Source organism: Perognathus longimembris, chromosome 1 (assembly GCF_023159225.1).
Source record: "Perognathus longimembris pacificus isolate PPM17 chromosome 1, ASM2315922v1, whole genome shotgun sequence".
NCBI lineage: Eukaryota > Metazoa > Chordata > Mammalia > Rodentia > Heteromyidae > Perognathus > Perognathus longimembris.
In genome coordinates, this window is record NC_063161.1 from 48,405,890 (window position 1) to 48,425,406 (window position 19,517).

General features: G+C 44.7%; 1 protein-coding gene across 1 annotated transcript in view; it reads right to left on the reverse strand.

Moving 5' to 3' along the window:
* Positions 1-5,517: 5,517 nt before the first annotated feature.
* Positions 5,518-19,517, reverse strand: part of Nckap1l (NCK associated protein 1 like) — a 52,604-nt gene continuing 38,604 nt past the window's right edge. The window contains exons 26-32 of the mRNA XM_048362872.1: positions 19,411-19,491; positions 16,013-16,106; positions 14,223-14,339; positions 13,772-13,881; positions 11,298-11,387; positions 5,738-5,957; positions 5,518-5,688 (exon numbers count right to left, since the gene is read on the reverse strand). Of these exons, the coding sequence (XP_048218829.1) occupies positions 5,826-5,957; positions 11,298-11,387; positions 13,772-13,881; positions 14,223-14,339; positions 16,013-16,106; positions 19,411-19,491 (624 nt within the window). The 3' untranslated portion in view covers positions 5,518-5,688; positions 5,738-5,825. The remainder of the gene's footprint in view (positions 5,689-5,737; positions 5,958-11,297; positions 11,388-13,771; positions 13,882-14,222; positions 14,340-16,012; positions 16,107-19,410; positions 19,492-19,517) is intronic.

Here is a 19,517-nt window from a genome sequence, read left to right on the forward strand (position 1 = left end):
AAAAAATTGAGAGCATTCTCCTTCCTTATTAATTGGAGAAGGAAAGTACTTATCAATTGGGCTGGAAAGTACAAAAAGAATCACAAATTGGAATTACCATTAAAGAGGTCTAATTAGAAAATTAGAATTTGAGGTAAGGAATTTTCCAATTCAAGTAGGTATTTAAATTGGGAGAGGTAGGGAAAAGCTAAGAGACATACTTCCAAGAGGATGCCTCTGCATTTGTCAACATAATGGCACATGCAACCCTCCTGACCCATTTTAAGAGAAGGGTCATCTGTAAAAGAGACTTTGAAGGCCATCTAACTGATCATTGCTTGCAGCCAGTTAACAAGTGGGAAAACTAAGCCCAGGAAAATATAGGCCCCTTGCCAGATGCCAATGGCTCTTGCCTATAACCCTAGCTACAAAGAAAGCTGAGATCTAAGGATCACGGTTCAAATCCAGAAAAATCTGTGAGACTCTTTTTTTTTTTTTTTTTTTTTTTTTGGCCAGTCCTGGGCTTGAGCACTGTTCCTGGCTTCTTCCTGCTCAAGGCTAGCACTCTGCCACTTGAGCCACAGCACCACTTCTGGCCATTTTCTGTATATGTGGTGCTGGGGAAATGAACCCAGGGCCTCATGTATACGAGGCAAGCACTCTTGCCACTAGGCCATATCCCCAGCCCCTCTGTGAGACTCTTATCTCCAATTAACCACCAACATTCAGGAAGTGGAGGTATGGCTCAAGTGACAGAGCACCAGCCTTAAGCAAAAAAGCTAAGGGAGAATTCAAGGCCCGGTGTGTGTATACACACACACACACACACACACACACACACACACACACACAAATATAGTCCTCCCCAGAGTCAGCCACAAAACCAGAGCCAAGTCCCTTCTAGTGCATTTTCCACTCTGTGGCTCTTTCACTTTCTTTAGTCACAAGACCTAGTGTTAAACCTCAACCTCATTCCTCTTGCTGCAATCCAATCCTATTTCTGCTTTACCCAACCTCTAACAAGATCCGAATAGGATATATTTGTTCCATTCACAGACTGGAAAGACATCCATTCTTCTCTCCCGGTTTTCCTTTCTGGCTCCCCACCCCCACCTCTTCCAGGTTCCTTCTGTCCAACCTCATTCCTCTCCTTTTCATCTTGAACTGCCTCTGCCCCCTCTTTGAATCCCTGCCTCCTCACTCCCTTAACCCCATGATCTCTTCCAACAAGCTCCAAGTTTGATAGAGCCCCCAAAAATGATGCTTTGGCAGCAGGTGACGGATAGATGTGATCTGCCTCCTACGGGAATGCTATTTAAAGGGGCAGCCCCACAATCCTCTCCTTCCAAAGTGACAAGAGAAAAGCCTGCTCCTCAATCTCTCGGAGGCTGCAAACTCAGCTCAAGTTAACTTCTGCCTTCCCCAACCTGCAACCTGGCCTGATGTTCCTGCTTCCTGTTCAGGTGGGAGGGAGAACACTTGACAACCCAGTGAGGTGTGGGGGCTGAAGGGGAACTCATCTTCATCTCCTTTTGATGACAGGAACTCAGGAGAAGCTGGAGGCCTTAGGGGGAGGAGGAGGGGAAGAACATTCTTCCCCCAACAACGTGAGTGCATTTCAGCCATGTGCTAGCTGCATCTCAAAGTCAAACTTTGTTGGAGAACAGAAGCAGGCATGAGAACCTTTAAGCTATGGAAATCTGTGTCTAGCTGGGACATCTCTGCCACCCTCCTAGGTCCTAGAGCTCAAACCACAATTGTTCCTTTCCCACAAGGCAACACCCCGAGAAGGATTAGGTCCTCACACACACCTTGGCCAAACCTTAGGCCTTCTGCACATTGAGGCTGCTCTCTGCACCTGCCCACTGGATGAAACATCCTAGCAGAAGAGGCAGTGTCTCTCTACTGACCAAAGGAAATAGTGTCTTGGCAAGCATCTCCCTCGGGGCCTGGTGGGAGAGATAATTCCATCTCACTGCTGCAAGGGAGTTAATGGAGACTTTAATGAAAACACTGCACTAATGAAAATGCTGAGGCTGGAACCTACTCTCTGCCAACAAGACAAAGCAATCAGGGTCACAATTTCTCCTGCTACTCATTCCTCTGGGTTCTTTTTTTTTTTTTTTTGAGGGGGGATCTAAGCAAAGCAAGATGGGGGGAGTCTGAGAGCCAAACAGTTCATAACTGATTATGTCCCAGGTTGCAAGAAGCCTTGCTTCCTTGGCCAGGAGTGAAGTTTTGGAAATACAGATGGGCCCTTGTTATCTCATCTATCCATTCACTCTATGTTCACCTTTTGTTCCAAAGTGGTAAAAGTCATCTGAGCCCTCATCATCTCTTCTTTGCTCCTTCAAGGGTCTCTGGGTTTTATGTATTCCTTTATAAATAGGCAGTCTGAGTCAGACAGAGGTGACTCACACCTATAATCTTAGCTATTCAGGAGGCTGAGATCTGAGGATCAAGGTTTGAAGCTAACCTGGGCAGAAAAGTCCATGAGACTCTCATATCCAATTAACCAGCAAAAATCCAGAAGTGGATATATTGGTCAAGTGATAAATCACCAGCCTTGTACAAAAAAGTCCCTGAGTTCAAGCTCTAGTACTAGCAACTCTTTCCACCCCATCCCCCCCAGAAGCCCTTTCTTTCCTGATCAAGTAGAAAATCTAGGAGTGAACATCAGACTTAGGTCCCAGTTTTTATTTTCCTGCTAACCATGTGACTTTTATTAACTCATTTAATTAATGTCACTGAGCCAGTTTCCTGACCTGAAATAGAAAAGCTTTCCCAGGACACCTTACAGAATTACTATGAAGGAAGGAAACAACATTTTGGAAAAAGTATAGGTGGTGGCAGGTAAATGTGTGTGCATAATTACATGCTTATGAAAAGACATTATATCAAGTCACAAAATTTAAGACAAATCTGTGTTTCCACAATTAGGGAGGGGAAGGGGGTTAGAGGAGAGACATAGGTATGGGGTCCTGATGGTGATGAGACTGCTCTGTCTCTTGAGTGTCATAGCACATACATAAACCTACAAACCTGCATAGAACTAAAAACACATTGCGCAGAGAGATGAGTGTCAGTAAAACTGGGACATCTGAAGATCAGTGGATTCTATCAATGCCACTTTCCTAGTTGTGATAGTGTACTATGGTTCTGTGAGACGCCTCCATTGATGGAAACTGAAAATGTACACAATCTTTCAGTAGTATTCCTTATAAGTATATGTAGGTTACATATCTCAGTAAAGGTTATCAGTCAGCGTGATGGTTCATGTCTGTAGCTCCAAATATCCAGAATGTTAGGGCAAGAGGATCACTTTTTAACCCATGAGTTCAAGACCAGCCTAGACAACCGAAGAGACTTCATCTCAAACTAAATAAACCTAAGAAAAGAATATGCCAATCCCTCTGTCTCCCTGCACAACTTGTCTTATTTCCTGGGAGGGTATACGTGAGCAGTTCCCCACGCATATGGAAAAGTAGAAGAACCAAGCAGAAGACATAAGGGTGTATGATCAGCTGAGTGTAGTGGTACATACCTCTCATCCCAGCACTTGGGAGACTGAGATGGGGGACTGTCAGCTCAAAGCCAGCCTGAGCTATTTCAACAAGACACAGAAAGAACGAAAGAACGAAAGAAAGAAAGAAAGAAAGAAAGAAAGAAAGAAAGAAAGAAAGAAAGAAAGAAAGAAAGAAAGAAAGAAAGAAAGAAAGAAAGAAAGAAAAGAGAGAAAAGGAAGAGAGAGAAGAAGGAAGGAAGGAAGGAAGGAAGGAAGGAAGGAAGGAAGGAAGGAAGGAAGGAAGGAAGGAAGGAAAGAAAGAGCATCGGGTCATTTGCTGATCAGATCTTTCTGAGCCTTCTCTTCCTCATCTAATGCACTTGCAGCTTCGGTCTCTGGAGGCCTGACACTGAATCATTCCTTAGAACGTCATGTCCTTTCCATAGCAAGGAAGGACGATTAGCTGAAGCATGAAGCCAGATTCACTGTTGCTTCTATCCAGACAGTTGTTGCTAAGAAGAAAACGTGTGTTGATTACAGGTGCTAAGTCAAGAAAAGTATTAACTAACTAATCCCAGGTCTGGAAAAAAAAATACACACACACACACACACACACACACACACACACACACACACTCACACACACGGAGAAAGGAAGGAAGGAAGGAAGGAAGGAAGGAAGGAAGGAAGGAAGGAAGGAAGGAAGGAAGGACGGAAGGAAGGAAGGAAGGAAGGAAGGAAGGAAGGAAGGAAGGAAGGAAGGAAGAAAGAAAGAAAGGAAGGAAGGAAGTCGCCAAAACGGCTATCAAACTGGTTTAAAAAAGACCGGATGGTTTTGCAGAAAGCCAACAACTGCTTCCTTTTCATTGGGAAAGTACTGACATGACTTTAATTAATCAACTAGCTAATTATATTTGCCCATTCCAACCACTCTGAACCTATGACACACATAATCTGTTGCTCTGGTCTGCCCTGACAGTAGATAGATACCCAGAGTGATGGATGGGACCCCTGTTTCCTGCCATGGAGTTAACGAAACCTAGTTTAGTGCTATCTTCAACGCCCCAGGCTCTGTGACACTGAAATTCTAATTAGTGCAGAAAAGGGCTAAGTTGAAACAGCTTGTACTCCCTCAAGGACACCCACTTTCAGGGCCCTACAATCTAATGAGGTTTGTGAAATTTAAGATCTACCAGAGAAATCCCTGCCTGGAGCAACAGCTGTACTCAGGCTGACAAGGGGATTTGGGATTAAAATACTCCCTCCACATATGAGGGAAGTGTACCCCCCAAATATGGTAGGAAAGAAAGTCCACATGAATCTTGGCCACTTCACTAGGATTGCTCTAGACTGCCCCTCTGCTAAAGAAAAGGCAGAGAGTTGCTACTGCTGGTTTGTGCCTATAATCCTAACTACTCAGGAAGCTGAGATCTGAAGATTGTGGTTCAAAGTCAACTAGGGCTGGAAAGTCTCTGAGACTCTTATCTCCAATTAACCAGCAAAAACCCAGAACTGGAACTGTAGCTCAACTGGTAGAGCACTAGCCTTAAGCAAAAAAGCTCAGGGACAGCACCCAGACCCTGAGCTCAAGCCCTAAGATGGACACAAACAACAACAAAAAGGCAGGTAAGTGAGAACAAGATTGAGCATATCCATTACCCACAAAGGGCAAGGAGAATGGGTGGACAGTAAAACTCTGCAGTGGGCACTTCCTTCCTGCCCCTGTAGGAAGCGTAGTTATGTTGGAGGTACCAGATGAGCCCCATAAAGAAGAGGGGTCCTTTTGTGGGTCCTCTGCAGTAGAAGCAGGCTGAATGTTTACTGAACACATTTGGAAAAAGGAAGAGAGGAGATAATCGTCCTAATGAATGTGCAGGAGACAATAGCAGCTCCAGAGGGAGGATTATAAGCTCATTATGTTTTAATATGATGATTGATCATCTCTGCCCGCCAGCATTATCCTAGAATAGTGATGAAGGTCGGAGAGACCCATGCCTATCAGAGCTCAAGCTCTAGTCACCAGAGACAAGAAATATGTTTATAGGTCACTCATTTTTTTCATGGTTAAAAATTCAACATGTGGCCCATCCATGTCCCCCCTACTTCTGTGCCCTTTCTCAGCCCTGGATTGTTCTGTATAATTGTTCATCAGCTGTAGCTTCCAAACTCTCTCTCTCTCTCTCTCTCTCTCTCTCTCTCTCTCTCTCACACACACACACACACACACACACACACACACACACACACACACACATCCATGTGCCCATCCATCCCCTTTGAGAAAAATGATGACAGATTCCATCAGGCATAGGTCTAGATAGGTAGGTCCAAGGTGGGCCCTTCAGTGGGGAACGGCCATCGCCCGGTTCAGGTGGAAGGCCCGAGATACCTCCCTATAGGCATTTCGAAGCAGGACATAAGGAAAACAGGACTCCAGCATGTCGAGGGTCAAGAAGGATGATTCCTCCACCACCTGTAACAGACAAGGCCAAGAGATGAGAAGCTCCAGTAGGGCACAGATCTGTGGTAACTCAGTTCTTCTTCATGAAGTTCCTGGGCTCTCTCTAGCCCTTAGAAAGTGTTGTAAGTGCTCAGGGCTCCCAAGTCCCACTTCTCATTTTCTCCTTCCCTGATTTGTCTCCTAGAAGACAATAACAATGGCCCCTGTCCACTTCGTCAAAGCTAATATGAAGGGCATAGAAGTAGAAATAGAAAGAATAAAGATAGGGCTGGGAATATGGCCTAGTGGCAATAGTGCCTGCCTCATATACATGAAGCCCTGGGTTCAATTCCCCAGCACCACATATACAGAAAACGGCCAGAAGTGGCGCTGTGACTCAAGTGGCAGAGTGCTAGCCTTGAGCAAAAAGAAGCCAGGGACAGTGCTCGGGCCCTGAGTCCAAGCCCCAGGACTGGCAAAAAAAAAAGAAAAGAAAAAGAAAGAAAGAATAAAGATAATAACACCACTGTTCTAACAGCCAGGCAACCCCATTCTCTCTTGCTCTGGATACTAAATCATACATGAGAGCACAGCACAGATGTAGGTAAAGATGGAGAGAGGAGATAATTACACAGCTCTACAGCCAGAGAAACAATTGCCACTGCAGGCCAAGGAAGAGAGGTCTGGAATCCACAGGAGCCCTCCTGTACTGGGCCTCCAGCCCCGCCCTCTCTCAGTACAGCACTTGGGGAACAGTAAGGATGCTACATAAAGGAGCAGGCATGATTAATTAGTTTAATTAGAAGCCTGTGTGGTATGGTAAGCCCAGCAGCTCCCCACAGCCAAGCAGGAAGAGAGATCAGGATGCCTAGATAAAAGGAAGGGTAGAAAAGCAGCACAAACCAGTGTGTGTGTGGGGGGGGGGGGGGGGTGGTCTCCATCTCTGTTCCAGAAGAGTAATTACATCTTCTGAGCATTTCCACACAGATAGCTTTCCCAGTGATGCCAGGCATTTCAAGTTAGAAAAATCCACTAGGGAAAAAGAATCGATCCTACCCACTTGAACACATTTTTGTTATGTCTCTCTCTCTCTCTCTCTGAAGTTCTTCAAGTTTTATATTGGTAACATTTTGCTGTTCTCAAATACATGCACATGCAGTACACACATCTGCCTCAGAGGAGCTGATACTACAGCCTGGAAAGAAAGGAAGTCTGTCAGCAAACTAAAGCTGAAGTTTGGTGACAGAGCTCCTTGCTCAGCCCTAAGCCTCCTTACTTATAGCTCATCTATATACACATACAAGGAAACAAGGGATGACTTCAGGAAGGAGCCACAGCCCTGGTTTCCTATTCTCCACCAAGCACAGGAGAGACACAAGGGGTCTTTACTGGCAGTGGTTTATAGTAACAGAAACGATCCAAGAGTAGAGGCCAAAAATCTTAGGTTCTGAGGCCAGGTGCAGATGGCTCATTCCTGTAACCATCACTTCTTGAGAGGCTGAGATCTGAGGATTGAGGTTGGACACCAGCCTGAGCAGACAAATCTGTGAGACTCCAATTAATTGCCAAAACACTGGAAGTGCATCTGTGGCTCAGGTAGTAGAGTGCTAGCCTTGAACAAAAAAGCTAAGGGACAGCACCTAGGCCTTCAGGACTGGCAAAGGTAGTAGTGGAGGAGGAGGAGGAAGAGGAAGAGGAACAACTTAGGCTCTAGTCCCAATTCTACTCATATAACGTATAGACCTTGATTTGCATCCCATCTCCCCATTCTCTACCTCAGGTTTCTCACTAATAAATTAGAAGTACTGGGCTAAGTGACAGGATCTGGTATGACTCTCGTATCAAAGTGTGACTAGCCTGCCAGGTGCCAATGGCTCATGCCTGTAATCTTAGCTACTCAGGAGGCTGAGATCTGAGGATCGTGGTTCAAAGCCAGCCCAGGCAGGAAAGAGCACGGAAGTCCATGAGACCCTTCTCTCCAATTAACTAGCAAAAAACTGGAAGTGGAGGTGTGGCTCAAGTGGCAAAGTGTTAGCTTTGAAGGGAAAAAAAAGTAACAAGTGAGAGCCTGAGTTCAAATTCTAGTACCAGCACCACAAAACACAAAAAGAAGGAGATAGGAGATGGAGGAGAGGGAAGGGGAGGAGGAGAAGAAAAAGAGGAAGAGGAGGAATATATGGTCCTCTGAGAGAGCCAACTCTCCTAGGAAGCTCTTGCCAAGAACAGGTTAGCAACACTGCAATTGACACTGCCCAGGTTTGACAGAAAAGATAGGAAGACACCCCGTCCAACCCCAGGGAGATAAGTGCTGGCCAGAATTTGGGGCTAGAAAAATAGACTTTTAACTTAGAATATAGCTTCCTCCCCTCCAGCCATTTCCAATTTCTCTGTGAAAACATTTGCATGTAAATTGCTTTGTAACAGTTAGTCCCTCTAATCTTTACCTCCAACAAAAAGTGCCTGTCCTTAACTCTGCTTCTACCTCTGCAGTGCCTCACTTGAAGGACCTAAGGGCAGGTACTTTCTTATACCATAGGGCTGGGGTTGGGGTGGGAGTCAAGGCAAAGGGATTAGACTTGAATGGCAGTTCAGAATTACTAGAGATAAAAATTGCCTAGATGGAACTGGACACTGAGGAGAGAGGGAGTTCCCATGGCTGTAAACCCAGCTACTCAGGAGGCTGAGATCTGAGGATCTATGGTTCAAAACTAGGAAGGGTAGGAAAGTCCATGAGACTCTTATTTCCAATAAACCAGCAAAAAGCCACAAGTGAAAGTGTGGCTCAAATAGTAGAGCACTAGCCTTGTGGAAAAAAAAATCTAAGCAAGAGCTCAGGCCTTGAGTTCAAGCCCCAATATGTGCAGAAAAGGAAGAAGAGAAGAGAAGGCAAGAAAGAGAGAAATAAAAACAGGAAGGAAGGGAGGGAGAGGAAGAATTGTCTAAGAATTGTCTAAATCATCAAGAAAGGAAGAAAGAGAAAGAAAGAAAGAAAGAGAGAGAGAGGGAGGGAGGGAGGGAGGGAGGGAGGAAGGGAGGGAGGAAGGGAGGGAAGGAGGAAAGAGATGAGAGGAGGAAAGGAGGAAGGAGGAAGGAGGAAAGAGATGAGAGGAGGAAGGAGGAAAGGTAGATGAGAGGGAGGGAGGGAAGGATAGAAAGGCAGTTGTCTAAATCATCCAGAAACTGAAAGGATCCGTAGACAATGGGAACTACTACATCTACTGTTTGGCAAAAATCAAGTAGACTAGACACTTTCATATATATTGTCTCATTAATTCTAACCACTCCATCACTCTTTGCCCACCTTTGTGGATAAAGAAAAACATGATGCTGTTGGTATAGTTATGCATGTGCCTGTAATCCCAGCACTAGAAAGGCTGAGGTGGGAGGATCATGAAGTTGACTTCAGCCTTGGCTACACAGTCATCTCTTCTGCTAATTTTTTTTTACCAGTACTGGGACTTGAACTCAGGGCCTGAGCACTATCTCTGGCTTCTTTTTGCTCAAGGCTAGCACTCTACCACTTGAGCCACAGCCCCACATCTTGCCTTTTCTGTTTATGTGGTGCTGAGAAATCCAACCCGGGGGCTTCATGCATGCTAGGCAAGCATTCTACCACTAAGCCACATTCCCAGCCCCAATTATGCTAATTTTTAAAAAGCTGGTCCAAATGTTGTTTTCTACCTACCCACTTATGGCATCTGCCCTCCTTCTATTCTCATGTATATACTCAGCCTCAACACTCCTCATCACATAACTCCTCCCCTCCTCCCCACACACATACACACACACATACCCACCCTATGTCATCTCCACCCTCTCCTCCAACTTTTCTTTTCCTGTGTGTGTTGTTTTTTTTCTTCCTGGGGTTTGACTTTAGGGCCTGGGCACTGTCCCTGAGCTTTTGTGCTCAAGTGTAGCACTCTTCTACTTGAACCACAGCTCCACTTCTAGCTACTTGTGGTAGTTAGTGAGAAATAATATTTTGGTAGTTAAATGGAGTTAAGAGTCTCACAGACTTTACTGCCCAGGCTGGCTTTGAACTGTGATCCTCAGATCTGTGTAGGCCACCAACAGCCAGCCTCTCCTCTATCTTAATCCTTAATCAGCCCAGGCCTTTTTCTATCTGGAGAAACTAAGCCATAGATTCCACTCAGGGCCTAAATATTTATTAGAAGAGGACCTAGAGAGAGTCCCAACATGTTAGGGAGTCCTAACATTTCAGGGCCCTGGGCCAAGAATAAAAATGGAGGCCCATATCTCATGTGACTTAAAAAAGAGAGAGAGATTAAACTATAATGTTCTATCTCTCAGCCTTCACAGTATACCTTTGTAATTTCATGGAAACTTGGGTCTGAATTAAGAATTCTTAGACTACTCATAGATCAGCACCAAAAGAAGATGAAAGAGGAAACTAGCTTTTAGCTCAGACCCCTTCTCATCTCACTCCTAGTTTGAGGGGTTTTATATGCACATGTGCATTTCCCTGCTTGCACACCTAAGCTCCAACCCCACCTTCTCCAATCTGTCTTCATAGAATGGGCTTGGGGAAGAAGTTTCACACCACACAAGCAGGCAGCATGAGAATTGTGGGACCTCCAATATCTTGTGATGTGAGCTTTGAGGTAGGGCACAGGCTCCAGGTGGGCACATCCTTGCTGCTCAAGCCAGAGGAGAACCTCAAAAATGAACCCAGGGCAGGAGCCCCTTCTGTCCACATCTAAGTGTGGTCCCAACCTGGAGACTCAGACTCTTAGATCAAGAGTGAGTAAGCAAGTGAAGAAGGAAACAGGATCACAACTGAGGAAATGTTTTAAAAAGTCAGCTGAGTCAGAGTTCCCAGAACTTTCTGCCAGAGAAGAGACAAGCCCATAGCTTGGGAAGCAAGGAGAAGAGAAATCTCAGAAACTGCTTAATTCTTGACCCACAAGCCTCCCTACCCTATAGCTAAAATCACTTCCCTCTTGTGAACCCTACTCCCAAACCTTTTCAGTTCCTCTCCATGCTGTCCACTACTCTCTTCGGAGTACCTTTAAAGACAAGAAATATAGTGGTAGGAAGCTGTCAAGTAAAACCAAATGCATGCTGGACAGGCAGTCATCAGTAAGGGTGCTGCTGTCCCCTCCCATCCTTCAGAGAAGTCCTGAAGATCATTAAACACTCTACTCTGGGATTCCAGAACAAGTCTAAATGTTTTTTTTAGAAACATCTAAAATGTCCAGCAAAAGGGAAGGACAGACTCAAGAGAGTGAGGCAGAATTAAGTTCCTAGTTAATGCTTTTAAGTGATGATGATGGCAGAGACCCAAAGACCCTAAAAAGGAGTCTCCTGCTCTGTCTCCTCTCTTTCGCAGACCAACTTAAACAAGATACATACCAGGCGCATGAGCAGAGAAATGGATTCCCGATTTCTGGTTTTAAGCTTGTCAGTCTCCTGGCCCAGCTGCAAAAGGCTGACAGAGGCCACCTGTAAGGGAAGCATTTACAAAGAAGCAGATTTTTATGGAGGTCAGAATAGGACAGCCTCAGGCTACAGAAAGTTAAGAAAAGATTAAGGAGGCATTAAGAAGAGCTAGGCTCTGTGTGAAGACTCCCAGGGTGGCAAAGTGGCAAGTCCCCTTGATTTCAGAAGCACACACAGCCTACAAACCAGCCTGGATCCAACTGGTCTGCCAATGAAGACAAGATCCTGCCCAGGTCACAAGGGGCAGGAAAAAAAGAGAGAGAGAGAGAGGGAGGGAGAACAAAGGCTGCTGGTATTGTGTGCCAGGAGATTAATCTCTTTTTTCCTAGGCAGCCTCCAGGCACTCCTGTCATAAGCTGTTTACAGCTGACTCCTCACTCCACTTAGAGCCAGAGCCAGGCCTCTGATTCAGACACAGTGCTCTTGGTATTCTCCTCCTGTCAACTCCCAAGTGGCTGTCATCTCCATTCACCTCCAGGCCCCCAACAGATCAAAGAGAGAAGAAGAAATGTGAGTCATCTTCCAGGCCCAGGTTACCTGCATTTAGCAAACAAATGAACTTAAAGGGAAAGGAGCAAAATGTCCCTTCCCACACCATCTTAGAGATCAGCTATGAGGCTTCTTTATGTTTAAGGTGCTCAGAGCCTATAGGTACTTTCTCATCAACCTACACCAACAATACTATCCCTGATAGAATCAGGGTATAACAGCAGAAAGAACAATGAAGCTACTATTCTTTTCTGGAGGGAGGAAAACAAGAACCATTTTTACAAAGGAATTGGGTCCCTGTTGCTGAGCAGGCGCTGGGCAATAGACCTGTGTCACAAGTTTATTGTTGGGATTGCTCTATGGAGGATTTCAAATGGAAAACTCTAGGGCCTCTTTCAACTATGGAAGGATATTTTTTTTGTTCTGTTTTTCCAGAGGCAAGACTAAGATCAATGATGATAGTTACAGGGAGTCAAACTTTGGCTAAAAACCGTTTTTAAACCATTTGTTCAAACAAATTGACATGTTCTATAGTGGAAGCAGCTAGCTGACTGACTGTAAACTCCAGTCCTAAGAAATCTAGTCCCATAGTCCTCAAAGCTAAGATCCCAAGATATAAAGAGCATCATTAACTGGGAGCTTGTTGGAAATGCAAACTAAAGTTAATTTCCCAAGAGATTCGGATTTACCAGAAAGTTTGAAAACTAGTCATTGACTCAGCATAGAGTTGGAAAGGTCCTTTATTTTTTCTTTCTTTCTTTCTTACAGTTGTGGGGCTTGAACTCCATGTCTGGGCACTGTCCCTGAGCTCTTCTGCTCAAGACTAATGTTCTACCACTTTGAGCCACAGCACCACTTCAGGTTTTTGAGTGGTTAATTGGAGATGAGAGTCTCACAGGGACTTCTCTGCCCAGGCTGGCTTCAAACCATGATCTTCAGATCTCAGGCCTCCTGAGCAGCTAGGATTATAGGCATGAGCCACCAGTGCCCAGCAAAGGTCCTTATAGATTATAAAATTTAGTGTCTCTATAACTTTAATGTACAGCTGATACTGTGGAGACTAAGTCAGAAACACAGATTCTAATTCAGTAAGTCTGGGGTAAAGATCAGAAATCTATTTTAACAAGCTCTCCAGAACATTCTGATGCACACCAAAACGATGAATCACAAATTAGGTTTAATCTCCTTCATTTATAAATGAGAAAACTGAGGCTCCAATTTTGACTCTCCAGAGATCATATAAGTTCATAGTGGCAAAACTCAGATTTTTCTTTTTTCTTCCCTGTCTGTGTGTGTGTGTGTGTGTGTGTCTCTTTCTCTCCCTCCCTCCCACTCTCTCTCTCTCCCTCTCTATCTCTCTCTTGTTTGTCTCTGTGTCTCTCTCCTCTCTCTGTCTCTCTGTCTCTCTCTCTCTCTCTGTCTCCATCTGTCTGTGTGTGTGAGCGTGTGCGCCAGAATGGGACTTGAACCCTGCTCTTGGATGCTGTCCCTGGGCTTTTGCTCAAGGCTAGTGCTCTACCACTTAAGCTACACTTCCACTTCCAGCTTTTTTTTGCTCTTTAATTGAAGATTCCTGCCTGGGCTGGCTTTGAACCTCGATCCTCAGATCCCAACTTCCTGAATAGCTAGGATTATAGGCATGAGCCACTGGCGCCTGGAAGATTTTTCTCATTTCTTTGTCCAATGATCTTTCCCAGCATTTCAGCAGAGACTCAAACACCAGCTGTCAAGGACTTTAGAATAAGCTCCTGCCTTTCCACAAAGTAGCCTCTAACTGTTTACTGAATGAATTAGGTGGGAGTTTAGACTCCAAAGCTCACTGACTTAAAAGGGATTTAAGTCAAACTAATTCCAGCCCTTTACAATGTTCTATCCCTTACAAATCTAGACCCACTCACCACCAAAAACTCCTTGAGGTGAGTTTCAATGTTCTTGTTATACAGCGTGAAGAGGGCAGCTGACACCTGGATGATAGCTTTGGTCAAGCAGTGGATGTTGTTGTTATAACCTAGGTTATTATAAAAAAGAGAAGTGAAGAGATACAGCAAATGATTTAGGGAGCCACCCACCATAGGCTGATCCCACTTAGTAATTAATTTTTTTCAGTCTATGCCACCCCTATTTAAACACTGAAAAAATTAGATGACATTTGGAGATTAGAGGAAGAATATTCCTATGACATTTTACTGGAATTGAATTTTACTTGTAGCACATTCTCAAGTGTTTGTTTTTTTTTGGAAACAGGAATTTATAGGTGAATCACAAGTTCCAGGTAAGTGTCTTTATCTCATCTCCCTCTCCAGGAGATGCTTAAAGAGCTCTGGTCCCTCAGGTCTGCTCCTTACTTACCATCCTTCTCAATGCTGTAGAAGGAAGAAGGGTCAGTAGCAAGGAGTGGCAGGGAAACAGCAAGAAAGATCAACAGCAGGCAGGCCACTTTATACTCTTCTTCAGGAGAGGAGCTGTCTGGGGAGAGGGAAAGAGGAAAAGAGGAAAGGTAAGGGAAGGTCAGCTGGACAGCACTGGCTTCTGCCTGTAATCCTAGCTACTCAGGAGGTTAAGATCTGAGAATTCCATTCCAAGTCAGCCCAGGCAGAAAGGTCCATGAGACCGTTATCTCCAGCATCAAAAACCTGGAAGTGGAGGAGCAGCTCAAGTGATAGAGCACCAGCCTTAAGCAAAAAAAAAAGCCAAGTGTGATTTTGAGGCTCTATTTCAAGCCCCAGTACAGGCACATTAGTAGTCGAGGAAAAAAGAAGCAGGAGGAGGAGAAGGAGGAGGAAGAGCAAGAGGAGGAGAAGGAGGAGGTAGAGGAGGAGGAGGAGGAGGAGCTCCCTCTGCAGGAGTCCTTTGAAGAATTATTACTAAATGATAAAATGCTGATGAGCCTGCTTTATCAAGCACTATAGCAAAATTCTTATTTCTGGAGGAGACGGGACTAGCATGCACTTATATTGAGTACCTGAGTCATAAGAGGGCAGAACTCTTAGCCAAGAGCTCTACCAACATGTAGTCCTAGGACACTTTTCAACTTCCCGAAGGAGTGGAGAGATGGACAGGATTGAAAAAGATTCTCACTAACCAAGTAAGGAGGGTGAAAAAGGAGAATCTGACAAATTTTGAAGGTCTTAACACCAGCCTCTGAGTTCTATCATCTTCTAGATATGTATAAGTATGAATATGCTAATGATAGGAAATGTGTAAGGGAACTTAGAAGAGACAAGTTGAGCCTGGAGAAGGATCGGAGAGTGTCAAAGTGTTATGTGGGAGGGAAGAGCACAAGATCATTTTGGGGAACTTAGATACTATACTATACAACGTAGCGTGAAATCATATACTAGCTTGTTGATTCATTTGCATTAATCTTATTTTCCCAACCAGACAGTAAGTTCCCTTGTGTATCTGGTGAGCAACAGAGTCTCTGAAATACTTTTTTGGGGGAAGGGGGAAATCTTAGGACTTGAACTCAAGGCCTGAGCTTCTCGGCCCTAGGCCAGTGCTCTACTACTTGAGTCAGGCCTGAACTGTTTTGCTCTAGGCCAGCACTCTACCCCTTGAACCATACCTCCTGGCTTTATTGATAGCTAATTGGAGACTAGAAATCTCATGGACATTTTTTGTCCCAGCTGACTTTGAACCTCGCTCCTCAGATCTCAGCCTCCTAGGCAGCTAGGATTACAGGCATGAGGACCTGGCCAGAAATACTTTTTGTTTTTCTGGGTGTTGTTTAATGCCAGTACTGGCATTTGAACTCAGGGCTTGAGCAGTGCTCCTTAGGTTTTTGGCTCAAGGCTGGTACTCTGCTACTTGAGCCATATTTCCACTTACAGCTTTTTGCTGATTAGAGATGAGTCTCATGGACTTTTTTTCCTTCCTGGGCTAAGTAGGTAGGATTATAGGAATGAGCCTGGCTAGGATAGCTTTTAACCAACTGGTAGAAGAGCTGACTGGAACTTGAAGAGGAAGCTAAATCACCTCTATGATTATGTTCTGGATGCTAGAGTATACAGTTAGGTCTTTCCTTATTGCCTAGTTTCTATCTTCTGAATCACAATCTCAAGTCAAGGCTTCTTTGACAGGACCTTTTTCCACCCCAAAATAGGGCACAAGTCTTCCCTTACCCTATTCCCCCATCTTACCAGCTTTCAGATTGGCAATGGCAGCCACCAGGGCTGGGTCAATGTCACAGCCCACCCCAGCGGCAGAGGCCAGCTCAAAGACACTCAGGGCCACCTGGTAGAAAAGGAAAGAGTGAAAAGGGTTGGAGATAAATTCCAGAAGATAATTGCTTGGCAGAAGCTACAAGTAGCCAGGATTCCTGAATCATAGATTTGAAACATTTGATATGCTACCCTTATTTGCTAGCTATTTCTTTCATAGATCTCCCTAGCCTGTAAGGAGGAAAAGGGATTTAGGTTGATATTCGGTATCCTTCTATAGCACAAGTTTAGTTTCAATCTTATTTTCCTAAATGTTGAATTCAGTCCATGCAGTCATTGTCTCCAAGGTCCTTTTTCCTTCTGTCCTTTTCTTTTCCTTGTAGTTAGGCTCACATCCTTGCCTCTCTCTAGAGTACTCTGCTCGCTGATGCTTATTCTTCAAGCTTAACTCAAATCTTCTCTTTGTTCTGGCTTCCCTTGATTACTTCAGCCCAAACCCATCTCTAGTCCCACCAACTTAGCACTGAACACCTAGCACCTCATATTGGCTAACTTTTTAGAGAAGAAGCAAGACAGAAAGTCTATTCCATCAAATGGATTCTAATTGTTTTGATCCCATGACCAATAAAGGGAGAAGGTAGAGTTGAAGAGAGGCAGATCTTTCAAATCCTAACAACATCCCTTATTAAATATATAACTTTAGCTAAAAGTTACCTAACCACTTTTAGCCTCGGTTTTCTCATATGTAAAACTGGAGATAGCCAGGCACAGGAAGCTGAGATCTGAGGACCAAGGTTCCAAGTCAACCTGAGCAGAAAAGTCCATAAGACTCTTATCTCCGATTAAGCACCAAAGAGCCAGAAGTGGAGCTGTGGCTCAAGTGGTAGAGTGCTAGCCTTGAGCAGAAAGCTAAGGGGACAGTGCCCAGGCCTTGAGTTCAAGTCCCAGGATGGGTGTACAAGTGCACATGCATGCACACTAACACAAAAAATACACACACTTTAAAATGATCAGAGAGACCAAGATAATTGTCCCAATACTGGACAACTAAGTAACACATTCTACTCAGAGAATCCCACAGACATTACAACACCCATACACATTGCCCATGATACTGACATAGAAGCCAAACCTTAGCCACCTTCCTCCCTGCCCTTCATTCAAATCCCCTCTGACCCAGATGACTCTCTCTGCTCCAACTTTGGTGAAGCAGATCAGGAACCAGGCTCCTGGCCAGTGGATAAGGAATGGAGTATTTGGAGAAATGTCCATTTCTCTCCTAATTATTTTTTCTTTCCTCATTTTTTTGTCTGAGACAGAGACTTGAATTCGGTATCTGACACTTTCACTCACTGGTGGGCACTCTACCATCTGCGCTATGTCTCCAATCCCTCTAACCTACTTTTTCTATATGCCAGTCTTAGAGCTTGAAGTCAGGGCCTGGGCGCTGTTCCTGTTCTCTCAGGGTTGGCACACTACCACTTGAGCCACAGCTCTACTTCTAGCCTTTTGGTCATTAATTGGAGATAAGAGCTTCATAGACTTTCCTGCCTGGGCTGTTTTTGAACCACGATCCTCAGATCTCAGCCTCCTTTACATCTAGGATTACAGGCATGAACTACCAGTGCTCAACATTCTTCTAATCTTCTCAGCCCTCTAAGGCAATAATAGAATGTCAAAAGGACAGGCCATCTCTATCCTTTCTCTACTCCACCTGTTTACTTTCATAGGCAAGCAGAGACTAGAGACTAGAGCTGTCCAAGAAATGTCAGCTAGACAAGCTCCTGACAGGATGGAGCATTCAGCCTCGACAGCAGCAGCAACCAGAAACTCAGGCTCAGCATCAAGTCAAAGACCATTTAGGAGGGCAGCCAACCAGGTGAAGCACAGCTCCTCAATGCCCTCATGATCACCTGATTCTCAAGTGGTTTCAGGCAGATAGAAGGGGGCACTTCATAACTCTTTTGTTCCCAAGGTAAAGAGAGAGGTGGTTTTTAACATCCAACTTTAATTCTTCCTTTTCACCAGTCCCTAACATCAAGATCTCTCTCCTTTAAAGGAATCAATCACAAGAGAAGTAGCCTGCCCATCACCGGCAGGATCTTATCTCTAGGCTTTGGCTGCATTTTCTGTAATATACTTGCTTGCTCCAAATGATTAAAAGACAAGCTGACTCAAATGTATGTCTAGTAGGGTCGGGAAAGGCTGACAGTCAAGTGCTGGAAGCTCACGCCTGTAAATCCTATCTACTCCAGAGGCTGAGATCTGAGGATGTCAGTTCTAATCCAGCTTGGGCAGAAAACTCCATAGGACACTAATCTCCAATTAACTAGCATAAAGCTGGAAGTAGAGATATGGTTCAAGTAGTAGAATGCCAGCCTTGAGCAAAAAAGCTAAGGGACAGTGTGCCCAGGCTCTGAGATCCAGCCCAGAATTAGCACAAAAGAGCCAGGGGTGGTGGGGACATGAACAATCAACCCCAGTTGCCCATAGTATCCCTTTGCCCTTGATCCCTCTTCTGTAGTAAGGGAGTCCAAGACAGGTGACACAGACATAGAGGATCAGAAAGTTTAAGAAAAGATAAGGAAAGGAAAGGAAACGGTGAAGGCAGTACATAGGAATAGAAGGAACAAATCTTACAAAAAGTATCCAAACCCCTGGCTAGGGAGGGGAGCTATTTGCACAGAACTTGGCATCTAATTTACATAGCGCTCATTTTGGGTGAAAGCTTACAGATTCTAATCTAGATTTCGAACCTTGTCCTCCAGGATTGCTTTCTCAAACCTCACAGTGTTCCCTGCTGCTCTTTGTCCTCCCCATGGCTCCCCTGCTTTCTTTCTTTTCTCTCTCCATACATTTTCTTTTTGCTGGTTTGGGGGCTTGAACTCAGGGCCTGGGCACTGTCCTTGAGCATCTCTGTGCTGAGCCACAGTGGCTTGAGCCACAGTGCCACTTCCAGCTTTTTCTGAGTAGTTTGTTGGAGATAAGACTCTCCCAGACTTTTCTGCCTGGGCTTTGAACCCTGATCCTCAGATCTCAGCCTCCTGAGTGGCTAGGATTAAAGGCACGAGCCACTGGTGCCCAGCCTCACTCAGCTTTTTTACTCTTGACTAGCACTTTACCACTTGAGCTACAACTTCAGTTCCAATTTTAGCTGGTTACTTGCACATAAAAGTCTCTCAAACTTGTCTGCTCAGGTTGATTTCAAACTTTGATCTTCATAAGTTAGCCTTCTGGGTAGTTAGAATTACAAGTGTGAGCCACCAGCACTCAGCTTCCTGCAGAGTTTTTCGGGGTTCTGTCTCCCTTACATGATCCTAGTGACATAGTTTTTCCACAACCAATCTCCTAACAAGATCCCACTTTGTACCCCATACCTTGATATCTGTGTCTGGAGTGACAAACTCCTTCAGGCACTCAATGGGGCCCATTAGAAATGGGCAGTGAGAGGAGAAAACCTGGAGAGAGAGAGAAGATGATTGAG